Source organism: Colletotrichum jinshuiense, chromosome 4, assembly GCF_051148585.1.
Source record: "Colletotrichum jinshuiense chromosome 4, complete sequence".
Taxonomy (NCBI): Eukaryota; Fungi; Ascomycota; class Sordariomycetes; order Glomerellales; family Glomerellaceae; genus Colletotrichum; species Colletotrichum jinshuiense.
In genome coordinates, this window is record NC_139311.1 from 4,862,318 (window position 1) to 4,875,624 (window position 13,307).

Below are 13,307 nucleotides of genomic sequence, written 5' to 3' on the forward strand. Positions count from 1 at the left end.
CGAACGGCTCCAGCGAGGGATGGCCGCGATGTGATGCTTCCGCGTGTCGACATTGCGCTTTCCGAGACACCGGTATTCCCGCCGTGGAACGGTCAGAGAAAGTGATTGTTTTGTCTATTGACTCAGGCGCGGTTGGGCTGCTTCCGAAGGAAGCGAAGGGCTGACTGTGAGGGAACTGAGCTGGCATGGACTATTAAACCGACCACAAGAGTTTGATTTCGGACCGAGTATCAACAGTGCCGTCGTCTGTAATTGGAAAGGACTTGACGATATTGAGCTGCGGGATCTAATTGGCCGAACATGTCAATTTACGTACGACCGGCGGAGGCGAGTCGATGCCACAAGAGCAGCGACGAAAGATCATAGGGATCCGCCTTGTCTTCTTCAAGACCGAGTGAGATTTGCCGTGGCTCAGCGACGGTCCTCGAGTCACCGAACCGCACGTCAACTCACGCACTGTCGTCTGGGCGGCGCAGCACGGCAACCCATCCTGCCGGTACTGCCTGGGAACGCTCGGGTCCGTTGGCTAGCCGTGGGAGGGCCGAGGGACTAAAAGCTTCTCGGCGAGAACAGCTTTGTCAGACGACGATTTGAAGCGTCAAGACCTCCTCCCGTTAACATCGGTGAAAGATTGAAATCTCTCGGTGAACCCCCGGAGATGCGTGGCTCAAAACTGGGTTGAAGAAGATCGGCATCCAATCCACCTGCAGCATCGCATCCCGATGTCAAGGGGTTGTTCTGCAGTTGAGTACGGATACTGCAGCAGTCGAAGAGGCGTAGAACACAGTGCTTTGTTGGGATATGGGGGCTGCCTACCGAGGCGACAAGAGGGCTGGGAGGGAGGCATGCCCGTCCGTGTGGGACGGCGAGAAAGGCGCGTGCTTGGCGTCGCGTGCCGGCTGTGAGGGACGGCATCCTCGGCCTAAATGGGATCAGGGACACAACAGCCCCCGCGTCATAGCATTTGCATGTGGCCAACGGGTTGTGTTGCGGAAGATGACAAGTAGAAGCACTCTCGAGGGATACAACTGCCTGGATTGGAAAGGTTCCGAGACAGCAAGTTCCTGAAAACGTCAAATGGTGATCCGCTGCTATGCAATCTTGGCAAATGGTACAACCCGAAGAGGTGGAAGCTTGTAGGTGATCTGCCATCTTGTCTTTGGCGAACAAATTGGCATTTTCCATTGCCGAGCCATGTCCCGGAACTTTATTTTCTCGGGGTAAGAGGCGTGAAGAATTTGGATTCACACGGCGTCCCCTCACTGCTTTGCTTTGCAGATAGTCAACCAACAAGTGGTGGAACACCCGTCCCATGCAACCCGTGGATGCCCAACTGTCGTGTTAGTTCCCTGGGTGCAACCGGAGAACGGCGGGGTATCCGTGGCAGACAGTCAGATGGGTGTCGTCACTCTCTGTGTTAAATGAAAGAAGGTCGAACGTGTTGGGAGGCATCGCAATTGCAAATGAAAGAAAATGAAAAGAAAAGAAAATAGGCACGAAAAAAAAGTTGACGGCGTTGCCATGAGACACAGAAACAGCCATGTCAATCGTGGCGACGAGTCAGGACAGCCAAGATTCCTCGACAGGCATCTTATCACGAAACGAAGATGAGAAGCAACACCGCAACATCAGCAAGAGTGTGAAGGTTTGCCCTGGCGGCTGCGCGAGCGGCCAAGCCCCCTGCTGCCCTAGCCGACCGGCGTGCTCTCGGCGACGTTCAGCGGCCGCAGCCCAGACGGCGGCCAATGGGTCCCCGTGAGGAGTGGAACCTGGCGCTCCCCAGCTTGGGCCGGTGAAAGTCGGTCTGGCTGTCGGGGTTGTCGTCTCGGACATGGCCGTCGTCTCAGACCCAGGGCTGGGACGCCCAAGACTCCTGGAAGAACAGAAGATCACGCAAAGATCAGGGGTGTTGAGTCGCTGGGAATGCCATCAACGGGGGACGAACGCAGCTGGTTGGTGATCGAAGACGCCGAAAGGGAAACGAGCTGGAAAAAAAAACGGGGGAGGCAGGGGTAGCTAGGGGAAGCTGAGGTGCCATTCTGTCAGCTCTTGGAGTTTGTCTCGGAAAGGACCGTGTTTGACTTGGGGTACCGGTAGGTATTCCAGGGATGGATGACGGATAGCAGATGGCAGACAACCGGTCGGCGACCATGTGGAGAAACAGAGACAAAGAAGAGAACCAGACACGAATTGGGGAGAGGAGCGAACACTCAAACTCAAATGCTTACATAAACTGGGTCGAATTACGAAGCCCGGGACCCTGAGGTACCAGATGGCGGGCAATGCCGCGTGTGATTGGCCAGTCCACGACGACGGGCAGCTCTAGTGACCCTTCGTCCTCGCTTAGCCCGCTTTAGTGGCATCTGTTCGCTGAAGGGACCTATTCCAGGCGTCATTGTGCCCCCAGATCTGTTCCCAACAATGAACAATGCCCCCGAAAATGCCTCCAAGATGCCCACGCCCACGGTTCGCAGTGGCGCTGGGGTCGGATCATCTGCACCCGGTGCGCAGGATGACGTGAGACCGAGCGGGCATGGGCCATGACCTTGTACCTCATCGATCCCCGACCCTGCCACCCCCTGTTTGCCCACACAGAGCTGCCTCTGCAGCGTAGTGTTTGCCTCTGTTTCGCTGATGCACCTCCCGCACAAGCCCATGCTGGGGCCCTTTTCTGTGTTTTTTTTTTGATCTTCGGTATCCGTACCTCCTCCCACTTGACTTGGGGCTAGCCAAAGGAGGGGTCCTGTTCCGGGTGGCTGAGGACTTGTCTGCCACGGGCTTGGCTCGATCAAATGGCTAATTGTTCGCCATCCCTCGCAGCGGGCATTTCCGTCAGTTCAGTCAGCGCTCGCCTGTCAGCATTCCTTTTTCTTGTTTCTTGACGTCCGTCATCTGACGGCAACCTCGACCAAACCACTGCCATTGAACCCTCCATAATACCAGCATCGCGGTCGCATCGATCCTACCGAACCGATCACTTCGATCGCACCGAGCCGAACATATCGCCAGAGCGCAACCAGACCGACGACAGTTTTGCACAAATGCTTCGCAGAAAGGAGGTCTACACGACCATCACCCCCATCCCGGGCTTCATCCCCCGTCAGCTCGCTATCGATATCCTCCACTCCCACTCCGAGGTCATCACCCTCAACCCCCTCGTCCTCGACCACAAGCCCATCAAGGCGCCCCGCGATGCCGCCTCCGACGAATACTACTCGACATGGTACGAGATCACAGAGCGCATCCAGTACGTCCCCGGCATAGGCAAGATGGGCTCCGGAAAGATCAGCTTCAACGGCTGCTTCCACGACATGCCCTGGGGGCTGCAGACGCACATCTACGCGCCCTTAAACATCGACCTCCGGAACAAGTACCGCATCGACGGCAACCAGCCCGGCTTCGAACCGCCCCAGCAGCCCGAACTCGGCATGTCGGGACTCGGCATCCCGGCCGACGGGCTGTACCTCCGCGAGGACATTGAAATCCGCTGCAATATCACCATGACGAGCTTCGTCAAGGCGCAACTCAAGGCTGCGAGCAAGGAGATGGTGTCGAGGATCATCAAGAAGGCCGAGCTGCTGGATGCCGGAGTCCTGCAGGCTATGATTGAGGACGGGAAGCTCAAGACCATCAACCCTGCCGACCGCACCAGCACAAGTGCGACCAACATGCGGTCCCCGACCTTCCCCGCCCAGCGTCCCGACGGCAGCCCGAGACTCGAGTCGCCCTCCCCCACCACTGCCTACCAAGTCCCAAGGCCCGGGTCGATGCGACAATTCAGACCGGGATCCCAGGGCAGCTATGGTCCGCCGTCCTCCCAGCTCGTGGAGGCGCCTTCCCAGAACAACCCGCCGGCCCAAACGTCCTTCATCGCCGAACTGCCGGGGAACTTCTACCACCCGCAACAGCAGTCCAATAACTTGCAGCCGCCGCAGCCCTCGCCCGGCCTGCATCCACCGCACTCCGATCGCGACTCCGTGTCGCAGCAATCGCAGCTGTCACCCGACCTCAACAACTGGCGCTGGTCCCAAGGTCAAAGGAGCCCCTCGCTGCAGAGCTCGCGACCGACCAGCATGTCGTCTGAGGCGAGCAGCGGGTACGCAAGCCCCGCGCTGGACCACAAGGGCTTCTCGTCCGAACTGCCCACGCACCCCGAGACGCAAGAGGAGCACCGCGGGGACAGGAAGTCCAGGGACTCGCTGCAGAATAGAGTCAAGGGCCCGCAGGCCTACCAGTCCTACACCTACAACCCCCAGGACTATGCACCGATGGGTCGGTGATGAGTGTTGTGTTGCAACCTCGGAAAAGTTGGAGTATGGCAACAGGTTTTGGTGTTCGGGATTGGGATGAAGCGGACGATACCAGGGGATAATGGTTGACCTGGGCCTGTTTTTTTCCCTTTTGCTTCTTTGTTTTTTGTTTAAATGATACCGCTCTGTTTACGGGATATGAAATGGGGCCATGTTATGGACGATACATGAACGGGGATGGTCGGTTACCCGGAAAAGGCGTAGGGGGTCTTAATGTCATTCATTTCCAAACATGCCGTGAACGTTTCCGAATTCTGCAACCTTGATCGCGCTTCGCTCTTGATGCTGAACCCGTGGCCTATTTGCCAGATTCAAGCTGCTTCCCATCACTTCTCGCAAACCTCTTATGGGCTGGTGCCACGGGACGTGTAAGTAAGGTTTGTGGCGCTTGGCTGGCCGTTGAATTTCGACCATAGTGAAACGGGGAAAAGTCGTGAGCTAGATCCCACGACCGGGGCGTAGTTCATACCACACGTTCTCTCTGCAGGTCTCACACTGCCCCCATCAAGTCATCTTCACCTGGCTTTTGCAGCCACTAGTTTTTGCTAAACATCCCAGAGGTTCGCGTTGCCCGTCGCCATTCGGTCGCATAACGGCGCAAGGAAGCTAATTTGTCACGACCCCGCGTCTTCCCCTTCGCCTCCCGGCCGTCCCTGAACATCTAAGGCCTAGGCGCCTCTTAGCAGGATGGCCGGTTTTTAGATGCATGGTTAGCATCTGCGCCTGGCTACGCAGTCTTTCAATGGCATTCGTTCGTGGCACTTGGTTGACTTGGGAAGCGATTGACCCCCCGCCTTGGACCAAGGGAATTCAAAAATCCTTACAATTCCAGATATGTCTTAAGTATATTTCCTCTATCGGTAACATGATATTATGGTTCATTGCACTAGTACTTGTTGGATCCCTAGGTTATAGCCAATTGTCCCATAAGTGGCCAGACGTTCATATATGCTACTTTGGTGTCGAGATCAATCCCGTCTACTTCTTATATGCCTAGCCTTCCTGGCTTCAGCCTCCGCTTCGGTGAGCAGGTTAATGTACAGGTCTTTCACCATGATAGATTCGGCTCCGAGAAAAAAAGACATTCATAATCTAATATGCAACCGACTCTTCAGCGCACAATAAGGTCGCAAGACACAATATTAACAAGCGAACAAGAATAACAGGAGAATACTAAAACTTACACACTATCTGTAGTCACCTGATTCGAAAGCTGCTATGTTCCCTTTCCTGGTTCCAATTGAGGCATGCCAGTGGTGGCACAGCATCGCGTTTCGTCAAGTTGTATTCCCTCCGTATCCATGCTTTTGTAAAATACAGCGACCAAGCATCCAGGACAAGCATTCCGATCCGAGACCAGATGTCATTACTACGTTGGAGCACCATGATAAAGACGGTTTCGTCTACCGACCCTAAGCAAACGCATTGCCGATTCTGATTCTTGAGACTTTCAAGAAACTGATGAGGACCCCAAGGCCCCACAGACAAAGCCAGGTGCGTAGGGAACCCTAGGGTTCGAAGAATAGGAGAAGGGCTTGAGGTGTCGACCAAGAAGTGGGAGAGAGGCACAGGTATTGCGTGAATCTGAATGACATGCCCCATGGAAAGTTCCGCCTCGACCTGTGTGTTGTTGAGAAAATCCGACACTTTCAGTGCTGAGCCGTCGCCAAGCTCTATGGAAATGGTGTTGACCCAACTGTCCAACACCCGGGGGGTGCCATAGAAAGCGCGTTTGTGATACTCAACTTCACCAGCCCAACCTGCCCATGACCATGAGGGAAAACCAAGCCTGCGTTGCGGCCTGTCCGCATTCTCGTCAAGATGGGTCTTGTGATTCCACGCTAACCCATCCACAAAGGAGTCCTCGGCCTCCTTGGCCGTCTTGTCAGACCGGAATGGCACACCCCATATCTGCCGAACTCCCTTCTTTGGCTGGGTCTCGAAATTGCGTATGATTCCGGAAAATGCTGCGAGTGAGTCCGCGTCGTGTGTCATTTCCCTCGCCGTGTACTGCTCGACCATCCCAATAAACTGGAGAAAGTTATGAACAGGAGACCTGGTCGATTCGTCGAAAAGGCCGTATTTCTGTTTCTCGGTTCGGCCAAAGACTCCAGCCTGCATGACATTTCTAAACTTGGACTTTCCCCTGACGTGCAACTTGTCAAGTGAACTTTTGACGCTCTCCTGGCAATTCATGCCATTGCATTCAAAGTAGACCTGTTCGTCCGTAAAGACAAGGCGGCGGCGGCTAAGAATAGCCTCCTGAAATGTCCATGCTCTCTTGGCCCACTTGGACGATTGTATTGCGACATGCGGGTGTTGCATCGTAGATATTATCTCGAAGCAGCCTACTGTGGCCACAGGTTGCACTGTCCGAGGTCGGCGTCCGACTCCGGGAAGGCCGTAGCTTGGATCTTGCCCAGCAGCGGCGATGATGGCCAGTTCCGCATTTCGATAAATCAAGTCCATTTGTTTGATCTGTGCTTGTAGGATTTTGTTGTCATCCTGGTCAATGCAGAACTTGTCCACCCAGAGATATTGGAAGCCCATGTCCATCGTGACCTTGATTGCATCGATAATAACCATTGGAAGCACGGACGGGAGCGGAGTACCTTCAGGCGGACCTCGAACGATTGAATTTGATGGGCCATCCTGTGTCGAAGGCAGACCAGACCCCAGACATAGCTAAGAGCTGCGTATCGGACATCGTCTCGAGCAGTTACTACCATAAGTGAGTGGCAGTCAATCAGCCGAAGTCCTGAGGCTGGTTTGTCGATGGATGAGCATAGCCGCATGTGGTGACTTTTGCAGTACTGGATCCAGCTTCTCGCCAGCGATGCATCATAGTGTGCACCAACAACCTGCGGCATAAAGATGTCCGGGGAAGGAGAACCAAGTCGATGAACAACAAGAAATCCTTGTTCCTCGCCCCGCCTGGCCAGAAGTTTCCAATTGTTGAGATTAGAGGGCAAAAGCACGAGGTAGGGGGATGTTTGTCCCTGGAGGACGCGTTTCCTTTCTGCCATGTTGCCAGTTTGATTGACCCAAGGAAGCGCCCCGGAGAAACTAAGACAGTGCAGCTCGTCAGAATCTTCAGAGTTCTCTGCCGACAGTCCCGTCTTGTCGAGACTGAGCCGAGAATTGGAAAACAAGCAACACAAATCGCATTTTGCATTCGATAGCCCACGGTAGAAAAGCCCGACGTCGGCAATCTTGCTATCGCGTTTCGATGCCAGGTCCGACGGTGAGCGGGTGCCTTCCAAAAGTTCTTCAAGTGACAATTTCGAGCAATTGTTGCATCTGTATTTGTTTGGGGTTGGCCTCTGGCTCTCAAGGCGATCTCTTGATTGAGCATCGATCGTTGACCGCCTCCGCTTCCTGACAACGGGCTGGGTGGGCATATTCAACTCGTCGGACGAAATCGGTTTGGTAGGTGCCGTTGATGTCTCGAATCTCTGCGCGTGGCTTTTGAGGCACAGAGGTATAGGCTTTGCTCATTTCTGAGCTACAGATACTGTCGCTATTTCGATGTTCGAAATGGGAGGCCAGTCCTGTCGGTCAGTGGCATGTAGTCGTTGGCCAACACGTCGGGTACGCGAAGCGCGTCCAACCCACTGACCAGGGGACTCTGTTCCTTTGGCGGCTATGATTGGGCACCTCTGTGATTGAAATTGGCGGTCTCCTCTGCTGTGCCACTCTTTCAACACTTTGGAAAAACCAGGTCACCGTAGGTACCCAGCCATCGCATTGCCACCATCCTGGCAGCCAAATGACAGCTTTGCGACAGCCTTACCTGCAAATAGAGAGACCATTCCAGGGAGCCAGCGAAACCTCCGCTTAGCAGGACCACGCTATTTTCAATTTTGCTTTATTCGCGTCAAAACTCCAGGGATTTATATGTAGGTGTTGGTATCACAGGGGTACCTGCTGTATCACAGGTCTGCCCGTACGGGCTGGAGCTCACTGAATATCAATATGGTATGTTCGGAAGCTGTAAATCAGTATGTAGAGAAGAAAGTAGGAGGTTGGCAGCAGCAGCAGCAGCAGTGAAGACATGGCTGTTGGCAGCCCGCTGCTGCTGACCGCCTGCCCGTATTCTGGCCAAGTAATCCAGCATTAAACATTCCCCAGTAGGAGAGAACATGGTCGGCCAGGCTTAGGACTATCGTGTAGTGGCGACTGCATATCGCTGTAGATTTCGAAGTCACCTGCCAACCCAAAATGATTGGACAGATAAGAGCAGCCAGCCAAGATGAATAATTTGACGTATGGCAAGTCCCGTAACTGGGAAGAAGTTAGAAACAATAGATTCCTCCAATCATCAGCATTTCCTTGTTGCGGCTCTGCAGCCTTACGGTTTTGTGCGCTGGATGCAGGCTTAGGTGAAGGATGCAATCCTTGAATCCGGTCTTACCTGTGCTGACGTGAGATACTATCTGCCTAGGCACGAAGTTGGGGGCAACTTAAACGCCTTACGGTGGGAGAAGCTCAGCAACGAAGGGTCGAACCTAATGACGAGTATATGTTCTTCGATAACCAAAGAGATTGTGCCAATTCTCTGTCTTGTCTGGGTGAGCACTCTCTATCACAAACTTATTTTCAATCATTGCATGCTCACTGAAAATGTTATTCTACACTGAAAAATCGCTCAGCATCACATTCGCCCGTTAGAACGGCCAACATGACAGAGCCCCAATATCAGTTGCTCCCGCTCGAGAGCTCAGCGCCTTCATCATCCGACACCACTACCACCACGAACGTAGAACATAGAACTCCTCATACCGGCTTGAGATGGCGACCTTCATACCTACGACGTCGTGTCATGTGTGCCTTTTGCGCGATTTTTGTACTAGTTATCATTGCACTCGAAGCCTTGCTTGCTCTATCAGACAAGAATAACGGGATCACGACCAGTAGACACGACGTTCACTATCTCTGGACGTACGGACCAACAGCCTTCTTCACCATAATTGCTGCCACATTCAGCCGAGTCGAATTCCAAAGTAAAATGATCGCCCCATGGCAACGATTGGCAGCAAAGCCTGTGCAGGCTGACAAGGCCCTGCTCCTCGACTACGTGTCCCAGCTTCAACCAACGGCGATATATGCATCACTCAGAAATAAGGATTTTGCCGTCGCTACGACTATCACCGTATATCTCATCATCAAGCTGTTGATCATCATATCTACCGGTCTGATCACTCTCTTGCCTGCTCAAATCAGGGATAATTCGATTCCGGTGGTACTTCAAGATAGCTTCATCGACAATACTTCAGCTTTACAGGGGACCAACACACTACCGTACTACACCATGCGCTCCTTGATAGCGGGGGATATGACATACCCACCCGGTCTGTCGAAGGACTTCGCTTTCCAGTCGTTCCAATCCATCCAGAAGGACGCTGAAATTCAAGTCACCGTTGATGGGTTCACGAGTTCCCTTGCTTGCGAGCCTGCCAATGTTGTAGCAACTCGTGATTGGTCGGCAGATTCAATGTGGCTCGAAATCGCAGTAAGATCTCATGGCTGCAACACGAACTTAACAATGGCATATCCAACTCATCCCGACCCAAGTACAGCGAGAAAGGAGACGCTGTTCGGCCGATTCGTCCAAGGGCAATGCGAAGGGACGTCCGACGAGACTGGGAAGCGAGTCTTTGTGCTTTTTGGGCATATCGTTAACTTCAGACTGCTTAAATCTACGCAGTTACTATGCTCACCGACTTATACCATCACTAAGGTTGACCTTGTCCAGAACGACACAGTCACCCGAAGCGTGATTCCGCGCCTAGGCAGTGAGAACCGAACAATGGGCCACGTTAGCCCGTGGAGTATTATGCATGCTCACTTCAATGCTTACATCGACGACGAATCATTAACAAGAGTGTACAAAACCGGGCAGACCGAAGTGGACGTAGACGCTTATACCAACCTTCTATACGGTAGTCAAAACGTTCTTAACGTGTCGCAGCTTGATGATCGGAAATACCTCGAAAGGATAGCTACGGATTACTATCGGCAGTCTGGCGCGATTATCGCCCGAAGAGCCCTGATGAAGTCTATATCTATTGATACCTTTGGTTCTGCTACTATTAACGTAAACCGACTTTTCATACAGTATTGGGCTGTACAATGGATGGTTGGACTAGCCGCAGTCTCGCTAGCCCTCGCATTTCTTACAACGTTTATAATACCAACGCACGCGATCCTCCCTTGTAGTCCACACACTTTCCCCGGAATGGCAGCACTTGTGTCTTCCAGCCACGATCTATTGGCTATAACTCAGAACGCAGGGGACGCCAATAAAAAAAACCATTCATCAACTTCTAAGGACCATAAGCATTCAGTCTGGATTTATTCAAGGGTCAAGTTCAAATAGGCCCCAGTTTGCTATTCTGAATATAGCTCAAACTGTGCCAAGTTTTAGACGCGGGAGCATTCGCCAGGTTCTGTCAAAGCATCCACACCCCTGGGCTCTCCATCCTGCATTCCGCCTAGCATTATCTCTGATTCTCGTCACCTTAATTCTCGCTCTGGAACTAGTGTTACACAAGTCTAAAGAAGAGAATGGCCTCGGTGATGCTGGAAACGGCAAATATGTCCATTACTTGTGGACTTTACTTCCCGGCTTTATATTTGGCATACTAGCCATGATCTTCTCCTCCGTCGATTCCACAGTCAGGGCTCTAGCTCCTTATACCCTGCTGAAAGAGGTTGTCAATCTTGATACCTTTATGGTTATGGATTTTCTGGACGTCTCTGTAACCCGAGCGATATATCGTGAAGCTAAGCTGCGACATGCTGGAGCCTTCGCCGCAACAACCACGCTACTCTTTGCATCGTTCTTCACAATAATATCTGCTTCTCTTTTTCAAGCAGTTGCTGTTGACACGATACAACCTACAACGCTCTCTATACACAGCTCATTCCCTCATGTGGGTGACTCGCCTAGCCGGGATACAAACCTTCTCGAACAAGGTGCAGAAAAAGCATCAATGATCTTGGTCAACAATCAATCTTACCCCAGGTTCACATACGAGGATCTTGCGTTCCCAGAACTGCTATTGACAATTGATTCGACGGAGGGCACAAGTTTAAACTCATCCACTCTTAGGATAAATGCGGTCGTCCCGGCGATACGAGTGGGGTTGGATTGTCGCATTTACGATATCACCAGTATTGATGCTAAATTCGATAAACCTCTATATTCGGATAAGGATATTTACCTTCATATCGACGTCAAGGGTGATTCAGATGCAAGTTTTACGATTACAACCTATTGCGATACATCCTATTTCGGTCAAGAGATCTACAATGAACCTTTTTCAATATTCGATACAAGCCCTTCTCTCAGCAACATTCCTTCATTTTTCATTTGGGGCCAGCTGGTGCAGCATCCAATACCAAGAATAGCACATTTGGCAGTCATGCGCTGTAATCAATTGCATGATGCTCTGGACGTCGATGCCAGCTTCATCGGCACCAACCTAAACATCGATCTGCAGCACCCGCCGAAGCCCCTTGAGGACACTACTAGGAAATCCACAGCTGATTTCGGGAAATCCATGAGAAGTCAGGTCTCTAGGTTCCTTGCTCGCCCCCCTACTGATGTTGGTCACGTACTGGACCCCTTTTTCTCGCTGCTAGTAACATCCAGGTGGGCCATACCAGTTGCTATGCTTAGCGATTCAACTAAAAACAATGTCGTTGCCGATGCCATCCGACATCAGCACTCCATTATCCACACACAGCTTTTGCACACCCACCGTGCACCAGCTAATATGACCAACGCAACGCTAGAAGCCCCACCGGTCAATGTCCAAGATGGCAACGATGTACGCGCCTTCACTGGTACATTAAATCACAATGCTGGCCGTCTACGCATTTTCCAGGACGCTGTATCGACACGCGTTCTTGAAGCACTACTGAGTGTAGTTTTGCTGCTGTTGATTTTGGGTTGGATATACGTACCTGAGGCGAACGTGCTGCCAGATCGCAGCCCAACAACCATCGCAAATATATTGACCCTCCTAGCGGGTGGAAACATCTTCGAGTTCTTACCCGAGAATTCGCAGTGGATGAGCAGCAAAGAGATCAAGAAGTCGATGGATCGAGGAACAAAACTCTGGATGGGGTGGAGACAGAAAATAATGGAAAATGACAACGAGAATAGAGCAGGTCGTTTCGGGATCTTTGTTATGGCGTCAAAAGGCGAGACAGGATCCGGTTCCAACGTTGCAGAGGTTCACAGTACGCACGAGGAAGTCAGAATCAACGACAACGGGGATGATGTCTGATACATTTATGATTAGGGCAAGTACTATAGACTCCACTGGAGAGAAAGCTTACCTGTGACTCTATTGACACACTTGCTAGCTTATTGTGCTTGACAGCTTCGCCAAAAGGATAACTACCACTGTTTACATACACACTTCTGAGTTTCTACTCTTCGCTCTCGTTGGCGGCTGAGTACGGACAAGAAATCATTGTCAAATGACACAAGGCTGAGGCACCTGCCTACAAAGATTTTCATTGTCCGATTTGTCTGAGTTGGAAATGTTGTCCATCACCCACACATGCAGCAAATCAGGTTCAGGCGGAAAAGGGTAGAGCTTTGCGTGCGTGGGCCACTTCTGTACCTTTGTATCTTCCAGCTCTTGACAAACTAAGGCTACCAAGAGGAAGATATCATTTGTGTTGGAAGACGAAGGCTACCTAGACCACTACCAGAAGGAATACTTTGACTAGTAGTGAGAAAGCTTCACGATCAAGAATGGTTCATAAGACAGGCAGCAGTTGAAGTTCCCAAGGAGCAATTAGCTCTACCTATGGATACACCCACTAGTAGCAGCACAGCTTAAGCATCAAAACTTGAATTTGCGACAAGCAGCAGCTTTAGCTCCCGGGGGGCAGTCAGATCTATCTGAGGGTATAATCCAACTAGTAGCAGTAAAGCTTAAGGACCGACTACTATGCATGAGACGCCGTCCTGAACAA

At 51.9% G+C, this 13,307-nt stretch overlaps 1 protein-coding gene across 1 annotated transcript; it reads left to right on the forward strand.

The window, feature by feature from the left end:
* Window positions 1–3,041: 3,041 nt before the first annotated feature.
* On the forward strand, window positions 3,042–4,280 carry EsH8_IV_001230 (uncharacterized protein; the record flags this gene model as incomplete). Its single annotated transcript, XM_083266120.1, has 1 exon — window positions 3,042–4,280. One exon carries the CDS (start codon window positions 3,042–3,044, stop codon window positions 4,278–4,280), a length of 1,239 nt encoding a protein of 412 aa, XP_083125015.1.
* Window positions 4,281–13,307: the final 9,027 nt, after the last annotated feature.